General features: G+C 40.0%; 2 protein-coding genes across 3 annotated transcripts in view; one reads left to right on the top strand and one right to left on the bottom strand.

Moving 5' to 3' along the window:
• LOC140993699 (cytoplasmic dynein 1 intermediate chain 1) overlaps positions 1-3141 on the bottom strand; it is a 57967-nt gene extending 54826 nt beyond the window's left edge. Inside the window, exons 1-4 of the mRNA XM_073463214.1 lie at positions 3053-3141; positions 1876-1997; positions 1492-1606; positions 780-867 (exon numbers count right to left, since the gene is read on the bottom strand). Coding sequence (XP_073319315.1) covers positions 780-867; positions 1492-1606; positions 1876-1983 — 311 coding nt within the window. The 5' untranslated portion in view covers positions 1984-1997; positions 3053-3141. The remainder of the gene's footprint in view (positions 1-779; positions 868-1491; positions 1607-1875; positions 1998-3052) is intronic.
• Positions 3142-6218: 3077 nt separating this feature from the next.
• Positions 6219-15810, top strand: pdk4 (pyruvate dehydrogenase kinase, isozyme 4). Of its 2 annotated transcripts, XM_073462863.1 has the most exons (11): positions 6219-6573; positions 7064-7205; positions 10032-10103; positions 11144-11328; positions 11589-11678; positions 11989-12066; positions 12633-12709; positions 12801-12899; positions 13034-13147; positions 13521-13634; positions 13938-15810. In XM_073462863.1, exons 1-11 carry the CDS (start codon positions 6456-6458, stop codon positions 14073-14075), a joined length of 1227 nt encoding a protein of 408 aa, XP_073318964.1. In that variant the 5' UTR covers positions 6219-6455; the 3' UTR covers positions 14076-15810. The 2 variants fall into 2 exon arrangements, with proteins under 2 accessions (XP_073318964.1, XP_073318965.1); XM_073462864.1 differs by lacking the exons at positions 11989-12066; positions 12633-12709; positions 12801-12899; ... (1 more) ...; positions 13521-13634; positions 13938-15810 and having other exon boundaries at positions 6357-6573; positions 11144-11354.
• The last annotated feature ends 1724 nt before the right edge of the window (positions 15811-17534 follow it).

The raw sequence follows: 17534 nt of genomic DNA, 5'->3' as shown, positions 1-17534 counted from the left end.
CTTTACAGTGCAGATCAGAACAAAGTTTTGTTGCATTTGGCTCAGTATAGCACAGGATAAAGACAGCAGTGAAGAAACCCCTACAAAACAGTGACAATGGGAAAATCTTACATTTTGTCACTTGTGCTCAAATCAGCTATTTGCCTTTCCAGCAAATGTTGACGTTAATGCCTATCGGGCTCTATATTCAAAACATTTTCCATGAACTTGCTCACTAAGGCTTCTTTCTGAAGGTTTACATAATGATATAAATAATATCTGGACATTTGTGTCTCTAATTAATATCAAACCAACAACTAACAGACTTACCTCAAGATCAAACCTAACATCTAAGGACTATTCATGAGACGCAACAAGCTGTGCTACAGTGGTCATCAAAACACCAGATGCCATGACAAGTGACAGATACCACATTTAAAACCTAACAAGGCACCACGACCTCACACTCATCCTTACCTAAACCTGCTGTGCCATTGACAAAAAAAGGGGACAGAATATTTGTCAAAAGTGTCTAGAAATATCCACAGCCCAAAGCAACTTCACATCTTCATCATTTTGAAGAAGATTCTTTCAAGTGTAAGACTCAGGCACCACACACAGTTTACTGGTTACCTTAATGAGGTTGATAAAGTGTGATATTTCTTTCACATTTATAGTATTTATTTTTTAGAAAAATATTAAGGTATTTTAATTTTTTAGCTTTGTAATTTAAAAAAGGATTTTTCTTAACCCAAGTCCACATTTCAGCCCGGGACACTGAACTCTGTGTGCCTTGTTACCTGCTTGCTGCTCCTCCATCAGCTGAATCCTGGCTTCCCGTCTCACTGGGCGTGCTCACTGATTTGGATGGGGACACAGGGGTCGGGACTAAATAATGAAAATAACATGAGTCGAACATTAAAGGCTGTAAAGAATGGACTGCTCAAAGAAATTGTGATGAAAAGCAAGTAGTAAAACGAGTGATGGACAAATAAAATTATTAAAAGAAGGAGAGGGAAGGCAGGGCATTAAATGCAATGCTGATTTTATATTCATTATTCATTCGTACTCAGCTTCGTTTAAGGATGCATTATAAATAACTTAAGCTGATAACAGGCGTAGCAGTGACCCAAATTTAAGGTGCTGATGAAGGTGTTGTTACAGTTTCCGACCACTAGAGTACAGTGCTTCTAGCTTACTGGAAGTGACAGACACCCAGGAGACTCAACCTGCAGTAATTTTAAGATTTGTGGCACAAGTAAAAGGAAGAGCAGCAAACTTTTCTAAATACATGTGGGCTTATTAGAAATAAGCAGATTATTTCTGCTGTATGCTGAGTTCAGTTTAACTATTTAAATGTTCCTCAGAGGCTGTTATTAATGAAGTTTTGTGTAATTTAATATAGGTAAGGTCGTAACTGCTAACTACACCTTTTGCAGCACAGTCACAAGAGAACAGTGAAAGAACATTTGGGAATTCATTTATTGTTTAGGGTATAAGACCATCATGTACCTAGAGGAGGCTCCGGTGAGATGCCGATACTCTGTAGCAGGGCCTCAGTCTCTCTGCGCTTGCGGTCTAAGTCTGAATCCTCTGGGGTCATCTCTCTCTTCTGCTGGCTCTCTGACTGCTCAGGATACATAGAGAAGTGTCAGCTTATCATCACGTGTCAAAGAACAAATAAAGACATGCACGTGCATGCACATTTTGATCAAGAATTCTAAGACCAACCTTCTGCACACACAGAGATGTTTGTATGCACGCATGGACACACACAACCTCAGCCTTTTTTGTGTCACGGCCTGACAAAAAGCAATCGAACACACAAACAACACACACTAGAGTGCCATACGGTATGAGTGCCAGTTGTATGATTTTACTCACTTTTTTCCTTACCTCTTTCTTCTTCCTCTCCTCCTCCTTTCTCTTTTTCTCCTCCCTGATTTGGGCGAGGCGCTGCTTCTTGCGCTCCAGCTCCGCTTTTAGGTCGCTTTTGTCCGACATGGCGTCCTATAGGGCTTCAAGGAAGGAAGAGGATCAGACAGGGATGAACTATCTATGGCAATGTCACAATATGCTCTGTTCTCACTGTTACATGATATCGTATAGAGGAGCATAGGTTTATCCAGTGAGCTTCAGTGATGCTTCAAAGAGCCCACTGGGTGTGGCAGTTACAAGGACTTGATATTGGCAAAAACAGCTGTCGATACTAGGCCACACTGAGCCGAGAGGGACTTTCACATTGGTGTGACACTTGAATACCTATTCCTGCAGAACTAGTCCAGTGCATGTAGGCTATATTTAGACAGCCACTTCTTCTTCTGTTCACTTCCCTAGTTGATCAAGATATTTGTCAAATACTCCCCAAATGTGAGTCTACTGTACTTAATAATTTGATGATGATTTCATAGTTAGGTGTAAAATATTAACACTTCTATTGCCACTATTCAGGTTCGCTGAACATTCAGAAAATACTAGTGTGACTAATTCAGAAGATAACTGAGTCTAAGTGGGGGGAAACATACTAAAAGTAGCCTTATGATTGTAGGCTCACTGACTATGCACTGAGTTATTTCAGAAAGGTGGGCCACCTATTTATAGCAGTCTGCACCCAGGCCAGTGATTTGCTGGGTATTAGGCCAGTGTCACATCCCTACATACCAGACAATGCAAATGAATGGAGGAGGCTTGACCCTGGGGGTTTGAAAACGTCTGTCAAAGCTATTTGTAACAATAAATGGGAGATTAATACATGTATGTACGCAGTTACAACATGAAAAATAAGGGAACTGATGCATTTACAGAATAAACACAGCCATATAGATAATTGTGAATATAGGAAGAAAAGAAAAACAACCTTTACGTGGTCGTTTAACTAGCTAATTGACGCTAGCAGGGCATGCATACATTAGCAGCTAGCTAATCACAAATATGACAGCATTTGTGATTACGTCAATGCGTTTAAGGCCTTGAAATAAATACTATAATGGATTCTGGTAACGTATACCCAACAAAAAAGGGACTATTTTATCTCAAATAACCGTATGAGGCACTGTTATTGTTTCACTCGTACCTTGTCCACTCGCACTGATAATGATGTGTCACCCGGCAAAGATGCTGTCTCACTGCTGCACCCCGAAAGAAAGGAAATCAATCGAGGCCTCTCGTGCACCAACGAATAGGTCGTTTGAACCTTTTCGTGTGGCTATTGGTGACACTGGTTGAAACGGAGCATTTCAGCGGTCGATGACCCAAATAAGACATAAAACAGGTGCACAGCACGCCGATACATCCCTAGGAAGAGTAGGATGATGCTGAGCAGGAGGAGAGGAAATCCCACCTCCTCTGACACGCACCGTCATCGTCTCGTGGCTTTTGCAACGCCGCCATCTTCTGGCCATTTGGAGAAGTGCGTTCGAGTAGCCAAAACTGATTATTAAACAACTGTTAATACTTTTCAGACATAACTTAACCATAATACGCCGTCTGGAAAGTTTTGGGACAGGTAGAAAGGATGTAACTCGTGGTCGAACCCCTTCCTGGTGAGTTTTAGTTAGCGGACTGTTGATATTTAATACCGAAAAAGTGAAGCAGCAACGTGAGTTAGCGACGTTGCAACGGCTGGTCCAACTGTGTCCTAAATGAAGACCTGTATTATCTCAGAAATAGTCTTTTAAATAATTCGACAAGCGTTGAAAAATGTTAAATAATGTAAAGGTATTTTGGTTAACTCGTCGGTAGGGGATGCTGTAATAAAGGAGTATGCTGTTTTACAGCTCGTTGGATGTTGGGAGGAAAAAAAGGCTTCTTCTTCTTCTTCTTCTTCTTCTTCTTCTTCTTCGAGGTTTATCGGTGCTGGCATCCTTAGTGTTGTATTACTGCCATCTCTGGATCTCAGTGCTTCTTAATTATTATTTTCTTCAATATAATGTCCTGAACTCTGATTTTGAAAGTTTCATACAGATGTCTTTTGAATTTAACAGCTTTTCTTCTTCTTCTTCTTCTTCTTCTTCTTCTTCTTCTTCTTCTTCTTCTTCTGTGTTGCCATCTCTTGATCCAAGCGCTGTTGCCCCTCTTTAATGATTTTCTTCCATATAATGTCCTTTCCCTCTTATTTTGAAAGCACTTATTTGGGCAAGAACCCAAATCAATGTGACCCCTTAATGCTATCTTTAAAGTCTATCATTACACTGTCTGTTATTGGATCTTTAGATCCATAGGTCAGCATCTGCTTAATCTTGTTTGTCAATCTGCACTTTTATTTCTTCCCTCAATTTGAAGCAATTCCAAATCTACCATCAGAGATTCTAGTCAACACATATATAAGCTATATCCCAGGTGGAAAAAACTCCTTTTCCTAGTCTCTTGCTGCTGCATCTTATAGCCAAGATTTGTTTTTGATGTTCTCTCCTCTTCCCAGTAAGCTTTAGGTTGGGTGTCTCCATGATCTCTCAAATCCATCCAATAGTTGACTAAGACTTGCTCTCTCTACTTAGTGGCATTTCTCATGTCTCGACTTGTAGGGTACACACAGGAAGGTCTTGAGTTTTTGAAACAAAAACTCAACTGAAAACATACATTTTTGTGTACACTAGCTTTTATAAAGTTATTTCTTTTTTCTTTGATTACATTTATTTCCCCGACAACCAATAATTATAATACATATTTAATTAATTTAATTATTATTGTCATACTTTGCAAACAGGTTGGCCAATAATATTATATCACAGGCACTCGACTTGTGTTGACTTGACACAACATGTGACTTGTCTTGGGACTTGAACCAAAATTGAGTCACATGTCTGCAATAAAGCACTATAAGGGCTTATATGTTTTGTGTGCAATATCTTAATTTGTTGTAAAAAGTGTGTTCAAGTATAATACATTAAGTATATAAAGTACTTTTTTTATTTAAGTACAGTATTTGTTATAAATGTCCACCACATACTTCAATGCCGGTGTTGTATCGAGCTCTGTTTCCTCGTTGAGATGTGTTTCCCCTAGTCCCGCCCCAAGGGTGAAGGAAGCGCGCGTTCACAAAAAGCTCACCCCGAGCTGTTGTGCTCGTACCACAGAGGCACTGTGGAGAGAGCTAAGGTTCAAAACTGACTTTTTTTTTGCGAGTTTTATCTGAAGATGTTGTATTGTAGAAGTGAAATCCAAATTTCATGACTGTCTAGTTACATTTTTAAACTGGGACAACAGCACACATTTGTGTTTTGGATGTTTTCTTTACAAAACCTATATGAAAATTTTCATATTTATAATTTTTTAAAATTATTTTGATGTTTTTGTTGATGTGTTAAATATTGCACATTTTGCCATTTAATTTTGTATTTATTGAATTTGAATAATAATTGTATGTTCTAAAAAGTAAGTATACATTATTTATTTTGTTTTAATGTTATTAAAGTCTTTAATGCTTGTCTGAGCCTCCTTTCATATTGAACAGAGGGGGAACAGTATCTGACAGTAATACTCCAAGCTGTCAGGATGCGTTCTCCCTGTTTTAAATGGTCAAATTGAATTATATCAGCCTGAAAATCACAGGACTTATCTGTTGTGGGGAAAGAAGTCAGCAATATGAATTTGAAAGATGTGTGAGCTTCCTTTCATATTGAACAGAGGGGGAACAGTATCTGACAGTAATACTCCAAGCTGTCAGGATGTGCTTAACCTGCTAAAATGGAGCTGGATTTAAAACAAATATGATAAAATAGCGATTTATATTTAGCCTATAAATGAATGAGCACACTTTCTTCCAAAAGTCCATAATATTCAAAATGAAAAGTCTCTCACAAATATAATATTTTTCATTGATAGAAATAACAGTAGTTGGTTGTGTTAATAAAGACATAAAAACACAAACATATGTGCTGTTGTCCCAGTTTAAAAATATAACTAGACAGAAAATTGGATGAAATTTGGATTTCACTTCTACAATACAACATCTTCAGATAAAACTCGCTAAACAAAAGTCAGTTTTGAACCTTAGCTCTCTCCACAGTGCCTCTGTGGTACGAGCACAACAGCTCGGGGTGAGCTTTTTGTGAACCTTCCTTCGGCCTTCGGGCCATTTTGGACGGGGGCGGGACTAGGGGAAACACATCTCGACGAGGAAACAGAACTCGATACAACACCTAAAAAACTCTTTGCCCTCATTGGTTGACTTTGACGTCAATCCCGCCCTCTCCCCGCCCAACAACAACACACGTCACTCGGCGCTGGAAGTAGTGTTTGAAGGGCATTCAACAACTTGCCGAGATGGAAGGAAACTGCCCGAGAAAAACAATGATGGGGAACTCGTGAACAGCATCCGTACAGATGTCAGTTTAACGAAAGGTTTCTTGTTGGTTTCTTGTAGCTTTAGCCCTGCTAGCTTCACTGTGGTCAAACTGGAGCGTGCTGAAGAAAGGAAGGAGAGTTTGTCCCTGATTCACTGACACTTGGAGTCTGTAGGTTAAAGGAGAGGAAACATGAAGTTCGCTCAGTTTTTGCTGAAAAATGGCTCCGTCGCTGGAATACCGAAACAAGTGGAGAGGTTTGCCAAGTTTTCTCCCTCTCCCTTGTCCATGAAGCAGTTCCTTGACTTTGGTGAGTGTTTGGGGTGGCTTGTATTGGACACTGCACGTTACTTATAACTCTTTCCCACACTCACACGGCAGTTGCACAACTCTACAGTTGTGTAGCTACAAGTCAATAACAGAGGACCGCAGTTGTAATACACATGCAGAGGGTTACATGATCTGTTTATTGTGTCCTTTACTGTGTAAGATTGTGAGGTTACCACTTTGACCTCTGACTGATTGAATCTTCAATAGTGGACACAGTTGGGTCCTGCAATGACTATCAGAAGAAACACAAAGACTGATGTGGTTTATCTCTGCATTGACATTTGAACCTCTCATGTTTCTGCTACCTCAGCAAAAAAAATAGGCATACAAATATGCACAAATAAGTCCACAAATAATTCTGGACAGATTTCCTTGTTGAGGAAAAGCTGCTGTCTTTTGTCAAGATGGGGTCAAAGTTGGATGCTTGCTCAGTAATTTCCCACCTCTCTCTGTCCCTCATGTGACTGCAGGCTCGGCCAATGCATGTGAGAAGACCTCGTTTGTGTTCCTGCGACAGGAGCTTCCTGTCAGACTGGCCAACATCATGAAGGAAATTGATTTTCTCCCTGACAAGCTCCTCGGCACTCCATCCCTAAAGCTCCTCACCAGCTGGTAGGATCCCTAGACCCCACTGCAAATCTTTCTATAGCCCTGTAATCTGTCGTACCAAAAAAATCGGTGTCACCAAACTCTAAATAACAAATCTTCTCTGCAACACATTGTCACATCTTGTTATAACAAAAATGAGAAAAGGGAACATCAGGGTGCCGAGAGACCGTAGACAGAAAGCCCTGCTGTGTGTCTACTGTCACTTATTTTCATGTTCCGCAACTATACAAGGTCGTACAGGGTTTGGTTCTCCATTTGACAGGGGATGGTTATGAAACAGTAGTGTCTGGGTCATTTAAAGTCTCTCGTTATTGTCTCATAAAGCATTCTTCACTTGTATTCCAGCCTTCTGATACACTGTATGCAGTTTGCCCCCTTTAGTTTTATTTAATGCCATGATGTAACTACTTTATTGACTTATTGTACACATCTTATCTTACCGTACACATCATATCGACCTATCAATTGTATGTACTGTACATGACCTCAATTGTTTTTGCTGACCTCGATATTGCCTGTTGTGTTTCCATGCCAACACGATCCCAGCAGGGTTTTCCCTGTCATTATAAGATTTGGGTGCAGTCCCGAAGCATTCTTTCATATTTTATTTATTGTTTAGGTTGTATGTTTTCATTTTATTTCTGTTTATTATTTATGCTATTTTAGTGTTTTTTCACATTACAATTCCAATGTCTAAATATTAAAGGATTTAGTGGCATCTAGCAGTGTGGTTGCAGATTACAACCACCTAAACACATCTAAGCACAACTATTTTATGTAACTGCGAATATTATAGTCCATTTCTGTCAATAGAGCCCCATAAATCCTACACACTGCCCCTTTAAGAGTTGATAGTTCATTGCTCTTTGAAAGGATGCACTTGCATTATTATACTATTATATTATCGTTATATCAGTGGCATAAAATGGTCATAAAATTACAATAATATAGTTTATTGCAACTATCTCTGGACAGTATACGTAGTTATTGTGGCAGGCCTACTAGTCACATGCTTCCAGCTGTGATCTGCTGAAAGCTGTTGATGTTGTCAGAGGTCGTGTGAGGTTTGTCCTCGTGTCACTCCCCTCCTGCCTCACAGAGCTGCTCTCTGTGCACTCGCTCACCATTGATCTGGGAACATGCTCTATGATCTTTGTTTGGATTAGATAGGCAATGTACTGACTAACCTCCCAGCCCCTGTTGTCATGTTATGTAATAGACCTAAATAGATTAGGTGTCTTATGTAGATTATGTATAGACTCTGCGATTTCATGTTGTACCATAAAGATGCAGCACAGACTTTGAATTGTACAGAAAGCATACAGCTCACCACTTCCACAGTTTTTTGTTCGTTTGTGGTTACAAGCCTCAGACAGAGTTATACCAGCATGTCCACACACCCATTTCTAAGAACACTTGAATATGTACACATGCTACAATGAGTGCAAGGCTGTAAACATTGAGTGTGTGCACCCAAGTATAGGTGTGTTTATGATAATTATGTCTGTCTTTGGCTTTCAGAAGTTAAGCCTGGACGCACGTGACTGGGTGGAAATCAACCACACTCTCCTGTCTTGTACCTCCAGTTTGTTACTTATACTGCAACGAATAAGTGCTAAAGAAGACAGCTGTAGGAGAGCTGCCAGATCTCTCTGTGGATTTCTTTTTTCCACCACAGCTGTACTTCCTGTCAGCATTCTGTTACATCACAGTATTCTACTGTAAACCCGACCATACCACGTTGATTAGGTTAGATGTAAGAGTCACGTGAAGACATAAGGTCAATACCCAGCCCCTGCCACAGTAGCGTCTGTATTTGGCCCCTGCACCTCCTGGACTGTACAATGCTGCAGAGCTCTTTGGATTCACAGCAAAACAGTTGATCTGCCTCTTGTTAATGTTGTTGACCAGTTGAAAGAGGCAACGCCATGATATCTGTTGGCAAGCTTGCACAATTACAAGCAGCAAAAAGTCTATTTCAAGGTGCACTGGCCTTGTTCCAAATCCAAGAGCCGAAGGTCAGTTGAGGGACAAACTGAGCATGTAAAAAATCCCAGCCACACTGCTGTTGTTCACCTTTCACCCACTTTTTCTGCAGAGACAGAGAGAGAGAGTGTGACTTAATGAGCTCAGCACTCTCAGTCTTCCTCATCCGTGAAGAAGTGTACTGATAAAACAAGCAGCTGTTATATAAAGAGTAGACTGCTATTTTAATCATTTGGAAATGCTTTATGCCTAATTACAATACATTAATGTAAAGGCATAGTTTCACATTAAAGCAGCATTACGTAGAAATTGGACTTTTGTGTGATTTGTCACCCTCACATGTTTCTGTAATAATATTGTTAGATGTTAGTTGTTGATGTAAGTAAAGGTACGTGCTAACTACAAACAAAATTCTGCAGCATCTTACCAATGCCATGTCCTTATTACTTATATTTTGAAGTAAGCATGCATGCTCAGTCCTTCATTGCTGTGCGACAGTCAAAGTTTGCACAAGCTTGCACATAACTCAGAACAGTGAGCTGAGCCAGAGACAAGCTGAGACAATAACACCTGGCTCTGTCATGCTACCGGATAAATTGGTGTCTAAATGGACTGACTTGGCCTAGCCCATTGACTTTGCACAGGCAAACATCAAGCAAGTGCAACAACACAAGAAGTAAGCCAATAAAATTACTAAATAGTTGAACAGCAACAAGTCCAGAGCGGCGTCTGGAATGCAGCCTTTTATTTCGCAAACTTTCCACCTAGGCTTTAGATAATGTTGCTGTAATGTTATCATGAGATGTTTATTTCATTTGAGACCCTTCCTTCTCTGTCCACCAGGTATTCACAGAGTTTGTTGGAGCTCATAGATTTTTTGGAAAGAGATCCAGATGATAAGGATGTCCTGAAAAGGTAAGTCATGTACAGACACTTTCCACCATACTTTTTACCTGTGTAAACCTTGAGAATGTCCCTGTCCGGTGAGCCTGAAAACCGCCTGTATTGTAAACAGGTGTGGTCATATAATTTATGTTCAGCATACAGTTCAATATTTGCTGCTTTGGTGGGGACTTTTTATTGGGCACCGTCTGTTAGAGCTTTTGAATCTTTGAATAGGGTTACTTCAAATTGATGATTGAATTATGCTGTTATAATTAGCACTCCTGCAGCCACCAGTGGACACTTCAGCACTGCATTGAGTAGATTTAACTGTCTGACTGCTTGTGCTCTCTTGTTTGAAGTAGCTCCAGTAAATAGTGGATAGTCAGGTGGAGGATAACACTTTGTAAGAGAGTTTAGGATACATTCATCCGAGACAGGAAAATGAACAAAGTTGCTCAGATCAGCTCCAATTGAAGTAGTAGATATTGGATATTGGTAGATCCTTAGTAGGCTGGTCTGTGCATGTAAGTGTATGCATGTGCTAGAGCTGCAATGATTAATAAATTAGCTGTCAACTATTAAATTAATCAACAAGTATTTTGATAGTTGGTTTGAGTAATTACTTTTGGGATTAAAAGAGTCAAAATCATCTGATTCCAGCTTTGTAAATGTTAATATATTTTTCTTTACTCCTCTATGACAGAAACTAAATATCTTTTGCTTCTGGACAAAAGACATTTGAGGGCATCATCTTGATCAACATTTGTCACCATTTTATAGACCAAATAGCTAATTGATTAATCAAGAGAGTAACTTACTCCACAATGGCAGATATCATTAGTTGCAGCCCTAGTGTGAGGGAAGTTATTGATATTTATTTTTGCAATACAAAAAACACACAACACAGCAAACGCCATGAAAGTTCTAGTTTAAATTCCCCTTTCAATACAATTAGATATAAAACCAACTACGTAACTTTTTTCCACAAAATGCCCTGTTGTCATTTGAATATGCTACAGTTTGCCACGTACCATCATATACTCACATATCCATCACGTCTTTGCCTCCAGCTTCACACAGACTCTGGTAAACGTCCGTAATCGGCACAACAACGTGGTGCCCACCATGGCTCAGGGCGTGGTGGAGTACAAGGAGGCCTTTGGCGTGGACCCCGTCACCAACCAGAACGTCCAGTACTTCCTGGACCGCTTCTACATGAGCCGCATCTCCACACGCATGCTCATGAACCAGCACAGTCAGTATTGCACTGGGTGATTGACTGTGAGTTAATCAACACAGTTGCTCACACTCGAAGCTCATGTCATTAAATTGAACTCAGAGTGCTGATGATGCTTGAGAGTGAGCATTCAGAGGTGTTAAGGCTCTGTTAGCAATAAGTGCTCCAGCTGCAAAGACCTCACTCAGCTTGTACTTTGTATTTGATTTGAATATTGACAATTGTACAACATCTGTACATTTTTGAGTCACACACATTTGTTGCATTGTGCCCTGTAGCATTAATCTTCGAAGGCAGTGTGAACCCAGCCCATCCCAAACATATTGGCAGCATTGACCCCAGCTGTGACACTGTGGAGGTAGTAAAAGGTAATGAGTGATCTTCTTCAGCTATACACACACAGACACACACGCTGATTGTGTTATCTATATTCCAGCCCTGTGTTTGTGCAGATTCATGACAGTTTGACCTTCTTATTATCAGATATTTTTAGAATCAGTATACAGAGTGGGGAAGTGGAAACGTGTTATCGTCATGTGCATGGCTGTAATAGACCTACATTTGAATGCTGTGTGAACTAATTCACTAAAAAACAGTGTTCTTCACCATTTCAGCATGAGTCTTAAGAATTTCTCATGGTGAAAAGTAACCACAGATGTATTTTGTTTCACTTTGCAGATGCCTATGAGACGTCAAAGATGTTGTGTGAGCAGTATTACCTGACCTCTCCTGATATGGAGATCACAGAAGTCAACTGTAAGTCATGCAAGACAACCATGATGTTTTTCTTTGCAGGTATTTTTTTGTATGTGTTTGTCCAAATTTTTTATAGGTCAAAGCTCTTGTCTACGCTGCATTTTTCTGCATACCGTCTGCTGCTAGGATTAATCTTTGTTGATCTTTGAGGCCCTTTGTGTCTGTTTACTGTCAGCTGAACCTGCCAAGAGCCAGCATTGGCATTTGACATTCCACAGTTGAGAAAAAGATGACCTAATCAGAGACAGACCAGGGAAAGACTGGAAAAAACTGGGGGTAGTATGATTAAACAGATTAAATAAGACTAATATACTCAAAATCCTGTTGCAGTGGCTTTAAATATGAACTGTACAGAATGTTCTTGGCAGATGAGATCTGCATAATATAAATCAAAATGATGAATGAAGTTATGTCTTGTACTTTGCTTGATTTGGCAACAGTGGCTCTAATCTTTTTTAGCTGGTTGGTCTTAAAAGAGTTAGTATGTATTTTAGGTCTCAACATACTGCGGCACACTCACTGGTGTACTTTCAGTCATGTGAGCAATATTTTAATGTCTTTCACAGCCAAAAACCCTGGCCAGCCCCTCCACATTGTCTATGTGCCATCCCATCTCTACCATATGCTGTTTGAGCTTTTCAAGGTACAGTACCCAACGAACCTGAAGATGTATATTATTCTCACCATGTGTCTGCTCTGTAATTTTCTCATCCACTGTGATTGTTCTCTGTCAGAACGCTATGAGAGCTACAGTAGAGACCCATGAGACGAGCCTGACGTTGCCCCCGATCAAAGTGCGAGTCTCACTGGGAAGCGAGGACCTCACTATCAAGGTAACTGAAGACACAGAGTGTTTAGATGGAGAACAACTGTTGTACTAAAGGTGCTATTTCACTGGATGTGAACCTGCTGACAGAACAATGAGAAGACCCTTGTGATTCTTAACATACCTCTCCTTTATTTTTAGATGTCTGACAGAGGAGGCGGAGTCCCTCTGAGGAAGATCGAGCGTCTGTTCAGCTACATGTACTCCACGGCTCCCAGTCCAGTCCACGCAGACAACTCTCGCAATGCACCTCTGGTGAGATTAAACCTGTTTTATAACCACTTTATTGCTCATGTCTTGGGTGTTGATGAGTGTCTTAGTGCCCATTGTGTTGCAAAACTACAAGCTTTAAACATGAGATGCAGCTCAGTAAAACCTCCCTGTGATGTTGTAAACTGGGATTAAAAATAAACTAAATTGAGACTCACACAACTGAGCATGGTTGCATATTAGCTTATTACAAAGAGAAATGCGGTCAGCCTCATGTCATTGGATTAAAGTGTAACCACATGAGAACTGACAAGTTGCTACAAATAAAAGCCTCTTCGACAGTAGCTCAGTATCTAATTTTCTATATTGATACTGTAACCATGTTAATTTTCCTTCCCTCCCTCCCTCCTTCCTTCAGGCTGGTTTCGGCTATGGCCTTCCCATCTCCCGTCTGTATGCCAAGTATTTCCAGGGAGACCTGCAGCTCTACTCCATGGAGGGCTACGGCACCTCAGCTGTTATATACTTGAAAGTGAGAACAGCATCACCTCTTTACACTATGTCAAAAATAAAAGGTGCCAGGATGGTGGGAATTTGACAAAAACATGGCTTTCAGTTATCACATTGTGTCTGATTGGCTTTACACAGCATCCTAACTTCCAGGTTTCTGAAAAAGTCTAGAATTAATACCATGTTTTGGTGGAACAACAACCTACACAATGAATGTTTGACATGGTAAAATATGGTTTTCGTAGACTCCTCGTGGACATCTTTTGAATGTTCGACAAAGATGTTGACTCCAGACTAATAAGTTCCCTTCTGCTCTGTATCACAGGCCTTGTCCTCAGAGTCAGTGGAGAGACTTCCTGTTTTCAATAAGTCAGCCCTACGGCATTACCAGACGACCACAGAGGCTGACGACTGGTGCATGCCCAGCAAGGATCCAAGGAAACTGGGCAAGTATGACAGGTGATGGTGGGCCGAGGCAGGAAATGGAGGACACTCTAAAAATAGTTTGAATAAAAGAATAATAGGATTAAGAAGAAGGTCCATGTTGGAAGAAATGAATCGACTTGTACTGTACGTGGGAGAAGGCATCAAATGCTTTCAGCACTTTGCTGGAACTGGACTTGTGTGAGAAAGGAATCCACATCACATCTAGAAAAACCTAGATGGACAAAACACTCGCAAAACACAAAAACGCTCATTGTTGGTGTCAAGAATCAGATAAATGCAGCTGGACTATTACAGCCAGCCTCTATAGGCAATTTAACCCAACAAACAGTCACCTCATTTAATTTCATTATACACTCTTAAAGGCTGCTAATGGTAATGGAACTAGTATTAATGTCTTTTTGCCTCACTCATTACACACTTTTCAGTTATCTAGTTAAAACAGCATGGTTACACTGTAGATCAAGCATGCAAGCTGTTGTGTTTATGTCAGGTTTGCCTTTCAAAATGTATAATTTCGTAATCTAATGACTGGTGCTCTCTGGTTAATTGAATTACTGGGTAACGATGTGTTTTTGCATTCAGTAATGTATTCTAGGCCTTAAACACAGGGGGGATATGTTCAATGACTCCAGCATACACACAAAGGGAACAAAGTATGTTCCATTACGTTTGTTCATGTAGGCATTTTCAGTCTTTGCAGCATTACGCACAACTTTGACATTTCTCCAGCATTTCAAAGACACTATAAGAAGAATTTGCACTGGTTATACATTGGTGTATAATAGAATTATTTTATTATTCAAACAATTGTTCAATTTTTAAACATTTAGCTTGTTCAAGATAAGATGTAAACAAAATACGATCATTTTTAATGGAGGATTCTGTTTATTAATGATCTCCCTGCCTTGTGCCTTAGCGATCAACACATGCAAGCTGAATCATTTTTAAAAGATTATGAATATTGAGACAATGTATTGTAAGACGTGTAGGCATTCTTCCACAGAAGCGCTTTCTGTTAAAACATAGTATTGCAACCTATTTGACGTTTATATGTATGGTTGATGTGTGAGTAATTGTATTTTACTTGGAACAACTGCCAAGGTAACCTCAACTTTCACAAAAAATTTCCTCTGTTGAAGCGTGTTTAATGACAGTAGGAGCTAAAATACACACATTTTTAACCTTTTCCAAGAGAATTTTCTGTGTTTGTCTGCACGTTAAAGGTCATTAATGATAATTTCACCCAAATTGTTTTGTAATGATGCATGCATTGTATATTTAAGTAACTCACATTAGAGGGTGTTGAGGCCTGTGTGAGATGTTAAATGTTGCAGAAACTGTACTTAAGCTTTCTGCCGAGTGACATACTGTAAACCATCATGCTCGGGTTGGTGTAATAGATTAGGATGATAGACACTGACACAGAAAGGTGCTTAGACATTGCAAGCTGTATTTGTGTAATAGATATTTACGTATCTGTATCCAACAATTTCACATTGCTGTGTCTTTATAGCATACCAGACTTTCATTCACTTCACTTGTAAGAGCAAATTTAGTCTTTGCCAAGTTTGAAATGTTTAGAATTGCCTTGGGAACTTGCTGATTAATTCATATGTTTTAGATTTTTATGATTTGGGAACATTTGTGTAAGAAAAACATCACTCTCAAAGGCCAAGTGTTACTGCACTGAAGCTGTGGCTCACCACACAAAGGACCAGTGAATGTAGCAAATAAAAATCTTGTGTAACTTCTCATGGCATCATTTGGTATTCTTGTGAACTATTTGCCCTCAGTTACTGGTTGTTGTATGTTTGTTGGCATTTTGTGACAAATTCATCCAGGCAACATGAAAGGATCCAGGTTTCATTAGATCTCAGAAGTAAGTTGTTGATTCCCTCCTTGTCCCTGTTTCCCTCTTCTCTCCACAGCTTGTTTTCGGAAACTTTGCTCTGTCTCTCTGTCATCGTCGCAGACACAGTTCAGTGGCTTTTCGTGGCCGGCTGCCAATAGGCCAAGAACAGGCTGTCCCATTCTGATTTGCCCCATCATTAGTGTGCCCACACGTTGTGCTGGTTCTGGTTGTGTTACTTTTCTCTGTTTGTCTCTTTGTTTTCCAGTTGAGATGTTACTGGCATGGCAGCAATGAAAAGACAGTGTTATGCAAGCTCACTCTCAAAGATGAATGAATTCTTAAAAAGTCTGAGTCACTATGACAAAGTTCAATTAAATGTGAAACTAATTTCCCCTTCCCGGTATTGTAATACGTGATTTAAGAATGTAATCTCCGTTGTCTGACTTTTACTGGTTTATTTTAGGATGTCAGGGAGCTGGTCTGACTCTTTAGTCATCCAGACAATGTTGCTTCTGCAGAAGATGCCTAGCACACATTTAGACTTACAGAGCAACAACAGAGGCCCCTTTTAGACCGTTACTTTTTTTATAGGCTTTCATTTCAATGGAAAAGAAACTGCTTTAAGACAGTAATAGGCTGCTTTCTTAATTTATACTTGTGCTGATGTAAATGAAGAGTAAATGTTGGAACTACAGCGCACCCCTGTGCTTTGTTATGTTAATTAAACCCTTGTAGGGTCATTAGTGCAGGGCTTTACAGAGAGTTAAATTAAGGCCTCCAGCGTTGAACCTGATCATTTCCTTGCATTCACACATGTACAAGTCTGCACGAGCTGAGACGCAGCAACATACAATATCGATTAATTTATGTTTAATTGCGTTACATACATTATTTACAGTTGAGCTAGACAGTGAAGTCAGTTACCAAGTGGCTTTTAATGTCATAGGAAGAAAAGATAAGGCACTGTATTTGGAGCACTGCAGACCCTCGAAAGAAAATGTTGGCATTTCTTGTGTCATTTGTATGTCGGGGTAGAGGATGTTGGTCTGTTGCAGCTAGGCGAGAAGCCATGACCACTGTTTGAGAAGGAGTTTTAACATTTGTAAGTATGAAACCACTGAATATTTTAAACGAGATGTCGGGACATTTTCCAGCTGTGCCAGTGGCCCCAAAACCTGATATTTTTGGCCAGATGTCAGAATATTTTTCTTATATGTGTATCTGTGTGATTGGAGATGAAGAAAAAGACAAGTAAAGTAAGCTGCATTTCCTTTCTCCTGCACTAATTCAGCCTTCGTTACTGAAATCATGATGTTTCCTGAAGTACATTTTCTCCCTTTTCTGCTCCTCAACAAAGCCACTAATAGCTCAGCAGTGCCTCTCTCAACAGGCAGCAGCCTCAGCCTCATGAGGGCTTCCTTCTATAGCACACTGGCATTATCTCCACATGTTAAATTAGCCTCAACGCCTGGATAAAAGAGACTGAGAGGCTCACACCATTACTGCATGCTGGTGTGACAGCGATGATTGGCCCAGGTCACGCTTCGTACAGAATTAAAGGTCCACATGAGACTTTTCAAAGTGGTTTAGTGGGCTTCCTCTAGGGGGGAAGTCCAGAGTGCA

Source organism: Pagrus major, chromosome 3, assembly GCF_040436345.1.
Source record: "Pagrus major chromosome 3, Pma_NU_1.0".
NCBI classification, from domain to species: Eukaryota; Metazoa; Chordata; class Actinopteri; order Spariformes; family Sparidae; genus Pagrus; species Pagrus major.
This window is presented reverse-complemented; position numbering and strand designations above follow the sequence as displayed.